The sequence below is a fragment of the Ochlerotatus camptorhynchus genome, unplaced genomic scaffold (assembly GCF_037179485.1).
Source record: "Ochlerotatus camptorhynchus isolate MF236.1 unplaced genomic scaffold, CSIRO-AGI_Acam_v1.1 ptg001143l, whole genome shotgun sequence".
In the NCBI taxonomy this organism is placed as follows: domain Eukaryota; kingdom Metazoa; phylum Arthropoda; class Insecta; order Diptera; family Culicidae; genus Ochlerotatus; species Ochlerotatus camptorhynchus.
Window position 1 is genome coordinate 104,887 of NW_027041522.1, and position 16,205 is coordinate 121,091.

General features: G+C 42.6%; 1 protein-coding gene across 1 annotated transcript in view; it reads right to left on the bottom strand.

Moving 5' to 3' along the window:
* Window positions 1-1,337: 1,337 nt before the first annotated feature.
* Window positions 1,338-16,205, bottom strand: part of LOC135716161 (protein spaetzle 5-like) — a 69,829-nt gene continuing 54,961 nt past the window's right edge. The window contains exons 4-6 of the mRNA XM_065238920.1: window positions 15,394-16,145; window positions 15,253-15,316; window positions 1,338-1,628 (exon numbers count right to left, since the gene is read on the bottom strand). Coding sequence (XP_065094992.1) covers window positions 1,457-1,628; window positions 15,253-15,316; window positions 15,394-16,145 — 988 coding nt within the window. The 3' untranslated portion in view covers window positions 1,338-1,456. The remainder of the gene's footprint in view (window positions 1,629-15,252; window positions 15,317-15,393; window positions 16,146-16,205) is intronic.

The window sequence follows — 16,205 nt, forward strand, 5'->3', positions numbered from 1 at the left end:
GGAGTTTGGTAAAGAGAGATGAAAAAAATCGATTTGTACCTTCCTTAAAAGTTGTCCTAGCTCGCATGAGTTAACAGTTAACGTAACTGCCATGTTTCTTCAGCAAACCCATAGTTCAAAATCAGTTTGTAAACCATTATGTACCAAGTTTTTACTGCCATCTTATCCACCCACCGTTATTTCTGTCTTTTGGCAATTCTAACTATTTTCATTACTAGTGATATAGTGCTTTAAATTAGTCATCTACAATTAATCGGTTCGATTGGTGAGAGGACAATGAAAATGTACCTCTTCTTATGTCGCAGGCGAGTTTTGTCTTCTGAGCACTACTTGTTTTGTTTTTTTTTTTTTTTTTTCTCTAAATGAAAACTATAAGTGCAGGCTCGTCCAGCCTGTTCACTATAGCTACTATAACAAGAACAAAATGTGGGTACACTTATAAGAATCTACATTAAAAAACCTTCACATTGACGTTCTAACATCACGAATAGCTTATTTGGCTGTAGAGTAATCTCTTCTGAAAGATGAAATTTTTAAAAATTTCAAAAACTCAGGGTTGTACACTTATAAGAACTTCATAGGTACTTCAGAGCAAAATCAAAAAAGGTGTTTGCTCAGAATGCCAAAATAAGTGTTTTGGCCAAGTGTGGCTCAAATAGATGACATCGACCACAGGTGGTGTACCCACTTGAGCTGGAATGACCCATATGGGACTCAAATGCGATTATAGGCAGTGGAGGTGGCGTGTTCCATTCCCAGTGCGACAAAGACACTGTCCAAGTTGGAACTTTCCGTGGGTTTCCTGAAGATAGACCACATTATATACAACATTAAAAATAGACAAGTTTCCAATTGACAACTGTGGCAATGCAAAAGGAAAAGTTAACTGAGAGCATGTCTCATTTAGGACGTTATAACTATGAAGATAAAGGCAAATTAATAATCTAGTGGATTTTTTTTTATTTGTAACAATTGTAGCGAGTATCATGCTTTGTAATTTAGATAATAAATTAAATTAATAATAGCTTTGCAGTGGTAGTAGAATTAGAATTCTATACAAATTCTACACTAATATTTCATGATTTTGCTTTCTACTTAGTGCTCTTTTTAACAATTAAATTTCGATGAATCCTTATGTACCTAAGAGCCCATTTCTCCCCCATTCGCTTAAATGTTAATCTAGATTTACCCATATGGTTGAACCTTATGAGGTGCTTAAGCGCAGATGAAGAAATCGGCCCCAAGAGTTATAATGTAATGAAAGTGAAAGTTAATGATAAATTAAGGAATCTCTGATCCGTTTTAACCTTAGAATCTTGTAAATCACAATTGTTTCTGCTTAGATGCTAACTTAGCAAAGATTGTTTTTTTTTAAACTACACAGCGAATCTGCTTACTGTACTTCTACACACTACAATCTCATCTTGATATATTGAGCCATTATTTTTCCAGCCTTCTAGTTACTCATCGCCAACGAACACACGCAACAGCTTGGGAACCAATAGGTATCGACGTACAGGCTCTGTCCATCGGCGTCCAGCGTCAGCAATCGCTTCTGGGAGAACTTTTGCTCACACCTAGAGTTGTACCCATTCGGTAGGCTGCACAGATTAGAGCACTCAGTTGACCTAGTTGAGGGGAGAAATATGAACGATGCATCATTATTTCACACTAGATAATTACAGTTCTACATAGCAAAAATAAACCTAGGGGAGATTCCAGCACAAAGAGTTACGCAACTCAGGTGGAAAAATTCGGTCTTAGAAACTTCAATGGACCTCGAAGTGAAAGAATATCCCGCCCATATATAGGTGTATTTGAGGGGTTCGCTTCATCAGCGGGAGTGTGTCACTAGGATCTATTTCAGTCGGAGAACCCCTCCGTGAAAAGCTTCCACATTACAGCTGAGGTGACAATCAGTTCGAAACATGCAACCTAGGGGGAAATCACCTGACGTTCCTTAAAAACTTTCAAGCCCTCATTATTGCGCAACCATGAAGTACAGGTACGCTCCCTACGAATAACTGCATCGGTGACGTTCTTCCAAGGCAGTTCATCGAATCCGGTGAACTTGAAAATTTGCCCTTAATTTTGTTGTACATCGAGAAACATTCACTTGTACACGCACTCAACCGATCCTGGGAGGAAGGCACTTCCCAAAGCGGACACACGACGGAATTTTTGATGAATGCGAACGCACATACCCGCACGTTTTAATGGAGAAAGCGTGGTTTGTTTTGTATGAAAAATTGTTACCCCATTTTATTAATGTTTATCATATGCACTGCAGCAAGGCCTTGCCAAGGCTGTTCCCCTAGTTCGCGGTTCTATGAGCGTTCCGCGCGTCCGTAGCAAATTAAAACTGGGGATGGACCCTCGCAAAATGTATGCATATGATGTAAGGCTGATCTTGTGTGCAATTCATCAATACTGCCCGAGGGAAATGTCGGTAAGTTGTGAAAAAAAATGTGAAATGGTTTATATTCCGCTCTGCGCCATTGAACCGTGGCAAATGATAACGACATAGGTCAGGGATGATATGAAAGAGATAGGAAAACTTAATTTCATTCACGAGAATTTTCTGCAATTGCTTGAAGAGGGCTTAATTAGTAGCATAGAACAGTGGGGGCTGCTCGCTTTGAAAGAACGAAGGATTTCATCGGACTTGAGAATGTAGTGAAGGCAGACACGGGAGAGCATAAAGCTTTTCTATGGCATTACACATGGATCTGTTAGTATGTGCGATGCTGAAGTTACAGCTACCCGCAGCTAGGTGTCGCGTTCAAAGAGCTTCCGCGTACAGTTAGTTTCATTTGTACTGGCTCATTCAATGTTTGTCGAAGGCAGTTTGCGATATTGTGAAATAAATACTTCAGGTCGGTATTTTCTTCGCAATGCGAAATAATTGCGTGTGTGGAAGAGATAAGCTGGGACGAAATAAAAGTTAATATCAAAGTCTCGAATGGCATTATTCAGATCATTTACCATGTCTTGGGTCAATTTATGTGAACAACAAACGTAACTAATTACGAGCACCGATGAAACCAGTTGTTCTAATTTAGAGTCTTACTGAAGGACGTCATCGAAAATGAATTTCCGAGTCACATGAGTAACCAAGTCTGAGATGCAGTTTCGATCAAAGCAATTGTTTTAGAATTCAAAAACAAGTTGACATTTTTTTTTATTTTAAGATTCAAAATTTCGACTCACGAGTAAATTCATCATTGAATAGGATTTACTTGGCATTGATGATCAAATCGAAGACCAGGGAGAATATTTAGAAGACCTCATTTTAATTTTAAACAGCTGGAGCTCTTGAGAATCATGTGTGAATAACCTGAAGTCTTGATCAGCTGGAGATCTTTCAAATATTTCTCGATCAACCTGCTGTCTTGAAAGAATGTCTGAGAGACGACATTTGAATTTTTGAGCAGTTACAGATCTTCAGAATAATAATAAAGTCTTAAAAAATATCCAGAGGACTTTATTGATATTTTATCGAAGATCCGTGTGTATCCACAAAGTTCTCTAAAATTCTACATAGGTTCCTGAACTTCCATAAAGATTTTTGAGCTCAAATTAAGCTCCTTGAACATCATTCCACTCCATTGAGCTTATCCTAAGCGCCCAGGTCAGCGCCTCCCTTAATGTTTAGGAGTTCTGAAAACTCATAGAAAGTGCTGTGAACTTCTACGAATTATCAATAGCTTATAAAAACTTTCAGTTTGCTGAACTTGTATGGTGGCCGAAGTAGGCTTCTCGGCTAACAGATTTCAAGCATCCCGGCGAAACTACCATCATGTTGAATGGGAGCAGTTCCAGCACTGTGTCGACACCGCCGTCGACTACGAAGTACATCCGGACGCCCCCGAAGACGTTGACCGATGCCTGCGTTCCTTGGAGGAGGCGATATCCCAAGCCAGGGTACAACACTGGCCAATATCCAGACAGGTGAGCAATACTCTGAACCTTGATAGGCCCACTAAACACTTTATCAGACTCCGTAACACCATGCGAAGGCAGTACCAACGTACTGGACTGCCTGCCTTGAAGACCCATTGCAACCGTCTAACAAAAATAATGCAAGCCATAGAAATGAGGACTTTAGTAACAAAATGAGCTCTCTCCCAGATTGTGCTAAGCCCTTCTGGAAGCTAACCAAAATCCTTAAAAATAAGCCAAGACCCATCCCCCCACTTGTGCCGTTGAATCAACCCAATGGTTCAGTTGCTCATCTGCCATCTGCTGATGCCAGATACGGGGGTTTGAAGGTGTACTTGTACTCGAAGCGTCGATGCATACACACATAAATTTAGTTGTACAACATCACATTTAAGATAAGACATAATCAACAATAGTACGCCACAATACTCGGTTTGCTGCCGCCGCTCTCCATCCTCGGTCATGCCCAATGCTCGCTAGATCACGCTCTACCTGGGCCGCCCATCGTGCTTTCTGCACTCCACGCCTTCTTGTGCCAACCGGATCAGTAGCGAACACCAACTTTGCAGGGTTGTTGTCCGGCATTCTTGCAACATGCCCTGCCCACCGCATCCTTCCGGCTTTGGCCACCTTCTTGATGCTAGGTTCGCCGTAGAGTGCAGCGAGCTCGTGGTTCATTCTTCGCCGCCACTCACCGTTCTGTCATGTTCGGTTCCGCCTACTAGCATGTACTTAGTATTTGACGCACTCATCACCAGTCCGACCTTTGCTGCGTTCCAAATGTTCTTGCGATAATGTCCATGTCGTCCGCAAAGCACACAAATTGACCGGATTTCGTGAAAATCGTACCCCGGCTGTTGAGCCCGGCTCGTCGCATTACACCTTCTAGAGCGATGTTGAAGAGTAGGCATGAGAGTCCGTCACCTTGTCGCAATCCCCGGCGAGATTCGAATGAACTGGATAGTTCACCCGAAACCCTTACGCAGTTTTGCACACACCGTCCATCGTTGCTTTGATCAGTCTGATCAGCTTCCCAGGCAAGCCATTCCTGCCATGATTTTCCATAGCTCTGTGCGGTCGATACTGTCGTATGCCGCCTTCAAGTCAATGAACAAATGATGCGTTGGGACCTGGTATTCACGGCATTTCTGGAGGATTTGCCGTACGGTGAAGATCTGGTCCGTTGTCGATCAACCGTCGATGAAGCCGGCTTGATAACTTCCCACGAACTCGGTCATTTTAGGTGATAGACGACGGAAGATGATCTGGGATAGCACTTTGTAGGCGGCATTCAAAATGGTGATCGCTCTGAAGTTCTCACATTCCAAATGGTCGCCTTTCTTGTGAATGGGGCAGATTACCCCCTCCTTCCATTCCTCCGGTAGCTGTTCTGTTTCCCAGATCCTGACTATCATCCGGTGCAGGCAGGTGGCCAAATTTTCTGGGCCCATCTTGATGAGTTCGGCTGCGATACCATCCTTACCAGCTGCTTTGTTGTTTTTGAGCTGCTGAATGGCATCCTTAACTTCCCTCAGCGTGGGAGTTGGGTCAGTTCCGTCCTCTGCTGCACTGACGTAGTCGTTTCATTCATTGCGCTGGTCTCCCGTGCCTACGTTCTCCTTGCCATTCAGGTGCGCATTGAAGTGCTGCTTCCACCTTTCAATCACCTCACGTCCGTCCGTCAAGAGACTCCCGTCCTTATCCTTGCACATTTCGGCTCGCGGCACGAAGCCGTTGCGGGATGCGTTGAGCTTCTGATAGAACTTCCGTGTTTCTTGGGAACGGCACAGCAGTTCCATTTCCTCGCACTCCGCTTCTTCCAGGCGGCGTTTTTTCTCCCGAATGATGCGGGTCTGCTGTTTCCGCTTCTGTTTATACCGTTCCACGTTCTGTCGGGTTCCATGCTGCAGCATTACCGCCCGCGCTGCGTTCATCTCCTCCAAAATCGCTCTGCACTCCTCGTCGAACCATTAATTCCGTCGACTTCTTTCCACGTACCCGATGGTGCTCTCGGCTGCGTGATGGCTGCTTTTACTGTACTCCAGCAGTCCTCTAGAGGGGGCACATCGAGCTCGCCCTCCTCTGGCAACGCTGCCTCGAGATTCTGCGCGTATGCTAAGGCGACATCCGGTTGCTTCAGTCGCTTGTACCGTGGCGGGCGTCGGTACCGTACATTGTTGATGACGGAAAGTTTTGGGTGCAGTTTGACCATCACCAGGTAGTAGTCAGAGTCGATGTTAGCGCCACGATAGGTCCTGACGTTGATAATGTCGGAGAAGTGCTGTCCATCAATCAGAACGTGGTCGATTTGCTATTCCGTCTGCTGTGATGATCTCCAGGTGTAACGATAAGGGAGGCTGTGTTGGAAAAAGGTGCTACGTATGGCCATGTTCTTGGAGGCGGCGAAATCGATGAGTCGTAAGCCGTTCCCGTTCGTCAGCTGGTGGGCGCTGAACTTTCCAATCGTCGGTCTGAATTCCTCCTCCTGGCCTACCTGAGCGTTTAGGTCTCCTATGATGATCTTGACGTCGTGGCTTGGGCAGCGATCGTACTCGCGGTCGAGCTGCGCGTAAAATGCGTCCTTGTCATCATCAGTGCTTCCGAAGTGAGGGCTGTGCACGTTGATTATCCTAAAGTTGAAGAATCGGCCGTTGATCCTCAACCTGCACATTCTTTCGTCGATCGGCCACCAACCGATCAAGCGCTTCTGCATTTCGCCCATCACGATGAAAGGTGTGCCCAGCTCTCGTGTGTTGCCGCAACTCTGGTAGATGGTATGATTACCTCTAAACGTTCGCACCATGTATCCTGTCCAACACACCTCCTGCAGCGCTACGATGCCGAATCCACGGTCCTTCAGTAGATTCAGAAGTTTCCAATCGCAAATCCTATTTCGTCGCTGGGGTCGTTGCCGTTGGTCTCGGTTCGTATTCCTCTGTTGCTGATTTTCCGTTGCAATGCTTTTTTACGGCTGGCTCGCAGGGCCTGATACCAACCCCCTAACTTTCCGGAGGTCCAGGGTGCACAGTTATGCGTAGAGTCCTTAACTGGCACTCGGACGTAGATCAGCCGCCCCTAACATGGGGAACAGACGTTGTTGTGAGCCACTCCTCCTGGAGAACAGACGCTCAGGCTTGCCGAAGCAAACCCCCCCCCCCTTCCCTGTCAGCCTATGACCAAAGTTCCCACCGGGGTTGGTTACCCGATCTTCCCTAAGGTTGCTCACAGTTCCCGGCAGGTACCACGGGAAGGTAGGGATAGGAGTTGCTGGGAAGAGGCTAGTGATCTCAATGGGATCTGTATTGCGCATTACCCAGCATTTACCCAGCCATGCACCAGGTGCACAACTATCCGTTGGAGTTCTTGCTGTTCAACGATCGGAATCGGTTCTGGAGTAGAGTTGAGTAGCTGGTGACCGGATAAGTCAACCGGGAGGTTGAATTGGGCGTTTCCAATATGAGTTACGAAGGATGGCTCTTCCCTGGATTCTCCTGGAGCACTTTCCGTGTGTACTTCGTAAATGTTGAGCGTCGTGAGCTTGTCAACTGCCAGTACTGGAGTACCAGAAGATTCCGTTGTCACATCCAGTCGCTGGAGTTCTTGCTGTTCATCGATCGGAGCCAGATCTGCTGTGGAGCTAAATTGCTGGTGACCAGATAAGTCAACCAGAAGGTCAAACCGGGCGTGTCCTGTCTGAGTAACGGAGGTCGGCTCTTCCCTGGATTCAACCGGAGAACTTTCTGTGTGCACTTCGTAAATATTGAGCTAAGCTGGTCAACTGTCAGTACTTAAGTAGCAGAAGCTTCCGTGGTCACATCCAGTCGTTGGAATTCTTGCTGTTCAAAGATGGGAACCGGCTCTGGAGTAGCGTTGAGTTTCTGGTGATCAGATAGGTCGACCGGGAGGTTGAATCAAGCGGGTCCTTCTTCTTTTTCTTCTTCTTCTTCTACTTCTTCTTCTTCGACCGGCTGGAGTTTTTCCTCGTCAACCGGAATCTCTCGAACCTCTCCTTTGGATGCTTCATCAGTGATATCATCGGCTTCAATTTGTCTGTTTTCCGGAAGCTCTAGAAACAATTCATCGCCCCCCACAGTGCGGCCTTCAATCGTATCTTCGAATTCAATTTCCCTGTGGTCAAACTCCTGCTCATCCTCATCATCAGGAAGCTGCCTTTGCAATTCATCTCGATGTGCATTTTGACCCTCAACGATGTCCTCGAGTTCTATCGGTTTTTTTTTTCAACCTTCTGGTTCTTGGAGTTCTCGATCAACCACAGCGGAACGGAGTGGGTTGCTGCATTCGTCTTGTCGGCGTTTACTACAGTTGTAGACAGGCTCTGGAATCGCTGATCAATATCAAAGTCCAGCGGTTCCTTGTCCGGATTTTCCACATGAACCCAAACGTTCTGACTGTCCAGTTAGTTACTTTCCAGTTCTTCCGGTTCAACTAGGACAGCCGGTTAATTCTACCGAGTTTTCAGAACAGCTATGAACTAGTTCCAAACTTCCAGGAAGATCCTGAACCATTTCAACGAAAATTTCAGAACATTTGGAGAGTTTCATGAAATAAATAAAGTACCCAAAGCTTCCAGGAAGTTCATTGAACTTTTTCGAAGTAAGCTCTCTGACAAACTACTACCAACAATCAATACGAAACTAACGATTTTAAATTGGCTCACCACTTTAGTAGCCTATTGGTCCCAAGCAAACGATTAACGTACCCTATTCTAGTCGAAATTCTAGTACTACGCAATGTTTGTTTTGATTCGCTATGAAAGTTTGACAGATAAAATGAGGGGTTAGTGGTTTTTCCTATGTTTCGAGGGGTGATTCGACAAGCTTGGGACCGAAGATAGTACCAGAGGTGAGCCAAAAATTTGAGCACGTTTCTTCGGGACCTACTTGTCTTAGAGTTACCTCTATGCTACTACGAAGTTCCCTAAGCTTTCCTGAGCTTCTATGAAGTTCCCCAAACTTCTTCGAAATTTGCTGAGCTTCAACAAAGTTTACCGAACTTATAAAAAGTTCCCTCAACTTCAACAAAGTTCTCAGCTCTTCTAAGAAGCTTCTCTTTAGCTAAACTGCAAACAACTTCTGCAAAGTTCGCTAAACTACATTTTTTCGAAATTTCCTAAACTTTAAAGAATTTTGATGATTTTCGGTGACGTTCCATGGAAATCCTGCTAAGTTTCCTTGACTTCTACGGAATTCACTGACCATTCCATTAAGTCCAAGTCCATTAAGCTTCAACGAAGTAGCATGAAGCTAAAAGAAGATCCTCGAACATTATATGTGTCTTGCCCGGGAATGATATTTAAACTCGTGACATTAAGGGTGAGAGGCATGAATTCTAACTGGGCTTGTGCCCCTTGAATGGTACATCCAACTGAGAAATGTAAGATTCTATTGCAGATTCGCATGAAAAACGTGCAAAATTTGCAATGTTTCACGACAGGAATTTTGTAATGCGCTCACCGGAAGGTATTTAAAATAATTTTGTAATTTTTGAGTTAGGTTATTTTTCGGATAAAGTTGTTTCCCCCTAATGCATTGCGTTCAGAAAATCATCTCGTGTATATTTTACCCAAAAATATGTATTCTGGAAAAAGTTTGCTTTGTGCGATTGCTTCTTATGTGATGGGACAACCAACTGTCATTCCAACCAGTTTTATGAAAATATGGTTAATTAGCTACCATTTGCATTGAATAACTCAGTTTTGACAAAAACCACTATGGACCCGATATGCGAAGAGTGGCAGTACAGTCCATTGCAAAAACTGCCATTACTTTTGCTGTTTGAAACATATGCAGAGGATGTAATAAATCCAGCCTTACTTTTAATGCAAAAGAAATTTGTTATGCGTGTAAGCGTACTCAGGATTTTCTTTTACGTGACGAACTCTCAGTTTTGCATCCTCTGGCTCTTTCACTTTTACGCTGCCCCCATGACATTTCATAAGAGAAAGAGATATCGCAACCAATTCTCACCAGTCAGTGATGCAAAATATCATGACACTCACTCGACACTCGTCAACGCCTCAACCGACTATCACTGACAAAACGTTTTGTCACACAGTGAGAGTTAGAGCCATGACAAACAACAATCACCAGTAATGGTCTCACAGGCAAAACGCAGCACTCGCTGCTGACGATGAAAAGCATAGCGAAAACAGTGCAAATTTCTGCAGTACGATGATGAGAAAAAGCGAACCGGCAGGAGAAAATGAAAACAATGCCTACGCATTCTAAGTTCGGCTCGGCAGGCATGACTGTGTGAGTTACAAACAAAGCTGGCAAAATTAAACGGGAGCTGTTGGGCTCACTCACCAACACACTCACATAAGCAAGCAAAGCAGCAACTGGTTCAAAACGAGCACAGATGATTGTCGTGATTGTCGGGAATGACGAGATTGGTGATGGATCACCACCGAAGACGACATTCACCAGTTGCTTTTGACTTCTTTCGTCAACTTGATGGATGGTCATGGAGAGTGTTTCAACAAGCACATTGACAGGAATGCGTTACTACCATCAGCTGTTTGACGATCGTGATTGTGATAGGTCACAACTCTGATTCTCACTATCACATCTGCTTTCTATGACATGCAGTGACAGTTCTTCAGGCCAGGTATGCCAAGTGTATTTAGAAAAAATCTTCTACGAATTCGGCGATATGTCTTCACCGTTACTTTTAAAATTTGCGGCCGAGGGACGGTGTTCAGTATTTTAGATTTAAAAAAACTTAAAACTTCTTAGAAGTCAATGGCAATTCGTACAAATTAGGAGAACATCATTTGATGTCAGAAAACTTCATAAAAGTAAAGGGATCGTTGAAGAATTTCAAGCAACTTCATAGATCTTCATGAAACTTCGTAGAATTTTTGAAAACATCGTAGGCATTAATTAAAGTGCGAAGAAGTTCTGGAAACTTTCTAAAAGTGCAGCAAATTGTATGGACGTTCTTCGAAAAAATTTTAGGAGCAAGAACTTCAGAGAATTTTTGTAGAACTGCAGCAAGTTTTGTAGAAGTTCAGAGAACATTGTTTTTAAAAAATGGCGAATTTTAGAAAAAAATTAGCTAATTTGGAGCTTTGTTGAAGCCCAGTAATTTTGCTTTAACTTCATTGGACTTTTTAAAACTTCAGGGACCTAGTAGATGTTTATAAGACATAGTATAAATTCGGGAAATTTAACATAAACTCGGGGAACCTCGCAGTGTTTAGGAGGATTTTGAAGAAATTCAGGGTGCTGAATAAAAATTAGGGAAAACTTCGGTGGGATTAGAACCAAGTTCGGTGAACTTCGTTCAAACTAAGGAAACTTTATTTAATGATAAGTAATTTCATAAAAGTCTTCTTTTAGCTTCTTTTAGTTAGAGTTTAATGAACTTAGAATAGGCCAAGATAGTCCGTAGCAGTTCAAAGAACTTTGAACTTTCAGGGAGCTTCGTAGATAATCAATTAAATCCCAAATAGTTCAGGGAACTTTGTAGAAGTGCAGCAAACTCCATAGTAATTCTGAGAAGATTGTAAAAGTCAGGTGAATTGAGTAGGAATTTGAAGAACTTCATAAAACTTTATAGAAGTCCTGGGAATTTTGTTTTGAAGCTGTAGAAATTTAACTAAAATATTGGAAGCTCTGCGAACAGTTCAGAGAAGCTCAGAGAGTATTGTAGAAATTCAACAAATTTCTTAGAAATTTAGGGTGAATATATGTCAAAAGCTCGAATGGACAAAATGTCGAATGGACAGAAAGTTGAATGGACAAAAGGTTGAATTGAACTTAGAGAGGCAAAAGGTTGAAGTGAAAAAAGGTCAAATTTAACTTAGAGGTACAAAAGTTCGAGTGTGAAAAAGGCCGAATGGACAAAAAGGTCGAATGGACAAAAGGTCCAAATGGCCAAAAGTTCAATTGGACAAAAGATCGAATGAACAAAAAGTCAAATGGACAAAAGGTCGACTTGAACTTAGAGACAAAAGGTCGAAGGGACAAAAGTTAAAATGCACAAAAGGTCAAATAAACTTAGAGGTACAAAAGATCGAATGGACAAAAGGTCGAAATAGAGAAAAGGTCAAAATGGACAAAAGGTCGAAATGGACAAAAGGTCGAAATGGACAAAAGGTCGAAATGGACAAAAGGTCGAAATGGACAAAAGGTCGAAATGAACAAAAGGTCGAAATGGACAAAAGGTCGAAATGGACAAAAGGTCGAAATGGACAAAAGGTCGAAATGGACAAAAGGTCGAAATGGACAAAAGGTCGAAATGGACAAAAGGTCGAAGTGGACAAAAGGTCGAAATGGACAAAAGGTCGTAATGGACAAAAATTCGAATGAACATTCATCAAAATTGACAAAATATTGATAAGAAATATTTCACTCTAAGTTTAAAAAAATCTAATAAAAATACTTCCAAAGAACTGCTCGACCTTTTGAAGTACCCAAAGCTTCCCGACAGTTCATTGAACGTTTTCGAAGTAAGCTCTTTGACAAACTACTACGAAGTTCCCTAAGCTTTTCTAAGCATCTATGGAGTTCCCCAAACTTCTTCGAAATTTGCTGTGCTTCAACAAAGTTTCAGGATTTTCGTTTACGTGACGAACTCTCAGTTTTGCATCCCCAGGCTCTTTCACTTTTACCAACCGGTGGAAACTAACGATTTTATATTGGCTCACTACTTGACTGGTCCGAATAGGCTGGTCCGAAGCAAATCGATTAACGTACCCCATTCTAGTCGAAATTCTAGTACTGCACTATGTTTGTTTTGATTCGCTTTGAAAGTTTGACAGATAAAATGAGGGGCTTGTGGATTTTCCTGTATTTAGAGGGGTGCATCGATTAGCTTGGGACCGAAGATAGTACCAGAGCTGAGTCAAAAAGTTGAGCACGTTTCTTCGGGACCTACTAGTCTTAGAGTTACCGTAAAACGGGGTAGCATTGATAGTTTTTTAAAGTATATTCTAAATAATGTTTACAGAAATGAATGTTTTTCAAATTTTATATTTTTAAAACAAGTACTGAGGATCCAAGAGTCAATTCGTTAGTAATATGTTTAACGAAAATTAAAGCATTTGCACTATTTTTTTAGTCTTGCGACCGAACATCAGTATGTTGATTTGGGGTTACCTTGATAATGCACGATGAATGTAGAAAAAAAATTAGTGAAACCCAAACAATTTAGTTCTTTAAATATGAAGCTTTGAATAAGTATATAATCAGAAAACATCATAAGCAATAAGAATACAACATTGAGTTTGTGATGGCTATATCGGAAATACATTTCATAAGTGATGGTTGGAGTGCTTTTTCAAACAGGCGAAAGACACGAGAATTGTTTTTTAATATGTTTTTAAATATGTAACACATACTATATAAAAACTATAAACGATATCAACGGAAATACCCTAAGCTACAATATGGAACCAATGTTTCTAATTTGGAAAAAGCGCAGCGAGTAAATTTAATCTTTTCATTATACTATCAAAGTTACCCGCATTATCAAAGATACCCCGTTTTACGGTACTTCTATGCTTTTACGCTGCCCCCATATCCCGATATCGCAACCAATTCTCACCAGTGATGCAAAATATCATGACACTCACTCGACACTCGTCAACGCATCACCGACTATCGCTGACATAAAGTTTTGTCACGCAGTGAGAGTTAAGGCCCACGCACATTAGATCCGGATCGGACGCGTTGCGGCAAAGTGACAGCTAAATCTATTGTCTCACTGTCACATTTACGTCAACGCAACGCAAACGGATCTAATGTGGGTGGCCCTTGTGTGACAAACAACAATCACCAGTGATGGTCGCTGCTCACACGCTGCTGCTTTTCGACCACATGGACAAAAGGTCGAAGGAACAAAAGCTAAAATGGAGAAAAGGTCGAAATGGACGAAAATTCGAATGAACAGAAGGTCGCCATGGACAAAAATTCGAAGTGGACAAAAGTTTCCAACATCAATCAAAATTGAAAAAAATATTGATAAGGAATATCTCGCTCTGAGTTTAAAGGAACTTAATAAAAATACTCTCAAAGAACTGTTCATGACTAAAAAAGGAATATATTCTAGAGAAAGGCAGTTATTTGTCTCTCAAATTGCCGTGACAAGCACAGCAACTATTTGTTATACTAATTTTCCAAAGAACTGACCATGATTTAAAAATGGTAACATATTTGAGAGTTAGCCACTTATGTCATCGTCCAAAAATTAGACCAGTTTATCCATATAGACCTTTTAACCATTTGTCGACCTTTTGTCCATTCGATCTTTTGTTCACTTCGACCTTCTGTTCATTTAAAATTATATTCATTTCAACCTTTTGTCCATTCGGACTTTTGTCCATTCGACCTTTTGTCAATTCGGCCTTTTGTCCATTTGACCACTTGTCCCTCTAAGTTCAGTTTGACTTTTTGTCCCTTCGAGCTTTTGTCCTTTCGACCTTCTGTCCTTTGACCTTATGTCCTTCCACCATTTGTCCTTCAGCTTTTTGTCCTACAGAGAATTTTGAACAATAATAATTAAGTATTTGCAAAAGGTTCATGGAACTTCGCGTTTTCAAGAAGTAAAGATAAGGGAACTTTGTAGATGTTTAAGGAATATTGGACCAATTTTTTCACCCCTCAGGATTTTTGAAAGTGCTGAGTACGGTGCTACGTGTAAGGTAAGTAAGAAAAACAACCTGCATTGCTCTAAAGACATGTGGATGTTCTAAAAGAAAATCGACACAAATCGTATTAAGGTGATTCCTTGCAAAGTCCGCAAATGGTCGGCACGTAGGCTATACATGCACTTCCAATCGAAATTTCAATTACACAAATCTCGGAAATCGGTGCCCAATTTCACCTCAAATTGCTACTTCATGTATGCTGCAGTGCAGCAAACGTGGAGTAACAATTTGAATGTTGCACGTGTCGTAGAAGCTGATATTTGTGCACTTAAAGGCTCAAAGTGGTTCCGAGAATAAGGATGTCACAGCGATTCACCTTAGTGTATTAGAATATGGAAAGGATGGTGATTCCTTGGTGACAAAACTTGAGACGTGATGAGATTGAATGGTGGAAACAGATCTATTATGATCCCTCAAATTGCAGCAGATCATGATAGTAAAAAAATGTATCAATCAATCAATCTGAAAATTATCACGATCTGCAATACAAACCAGCCACTACTCGAAGCGTGGAAAGCGAGAGTCATACATCCAATACATAAAAGGGTAAGAAACGTCACTTTCAATCGTCATAACTACGCACTTGTTCAAGTCAGAGTAGATATCTATATTAAGTAAAAACAATTGCCTATACTCACGTGCATATTTCTGCTTTCACCAGTTGCCGCGAATCCTCATGATTTACGACGTACATCCAGTTGCCTAGAGTAGCAAGAAAAGACAGAAATAAACAGTCACATGAATCACTCAGATAGAGAGGGCGATAAGCTTCCACCCACCTTTGGTGTTGAGCGCCGCCTGAGGTGTAACGTACATCTCCCGCGTCTGACAGAGTTCTATCCGCCCGGCTGTGACTTGTCGCTTTTGGCGCGATCGAGTGACCGCTTCGTGATAGGCCGTCTCGTTCAAAAGCGCTGCCACCGGTCGGAAGGGTGCCGGTTTCACTTCCAATTGTGGAGGCAACTTGAACGGCGACGGAGACGGGTGTGTGCCTTGTTGTGGTCCTGCCACTCGATGGTAGCTGAACCCGTTGGCTGGATTCTGCTTTTCGGTGAGATCTCGTGCGAAACGTTTCAACCATTCGGCTGGACTGAATTGCGTCACCGGAGGTGGATAGAAATAGCCGCTAGACGAGGTGGAGGACGTCTGAGATCTTTGAGTCACTGGAGGCCTCACGTAGGTGTGGTAGTTGAACGAATATTGTGGCTTCGGGATGTAGATGGGCTGGGGCACTGGCACCGGTGGCGGTTTCTGGTCATATGCAACGGTGTTGTCATCCTGTTGGTAGTGCTGCTGCTGCTGTTTGGGTAGGTCATAGTTGTAGCCTTGGTATGGGGCAGGGGAGTTATGAGATGATGACGATGGTTGAGGCCCGTAGCTACTGGTTGGCATAGAGGGACCATAAAAATGTTGGTAATGGTGGTGATGCTGATCTTGTTCCCATTCGCTGTGCGCGTTGAAGTCAACACGTTCTTCGTTGGCCAAGATCCGATGATAGCCCAGTTGCTCCACCAGGTGCTGAATCAAGTGGCTATAAAATTTGGGAACGGTTAAATATTTTTACTTTGCTTATCTTGTTCGAGCGCACACG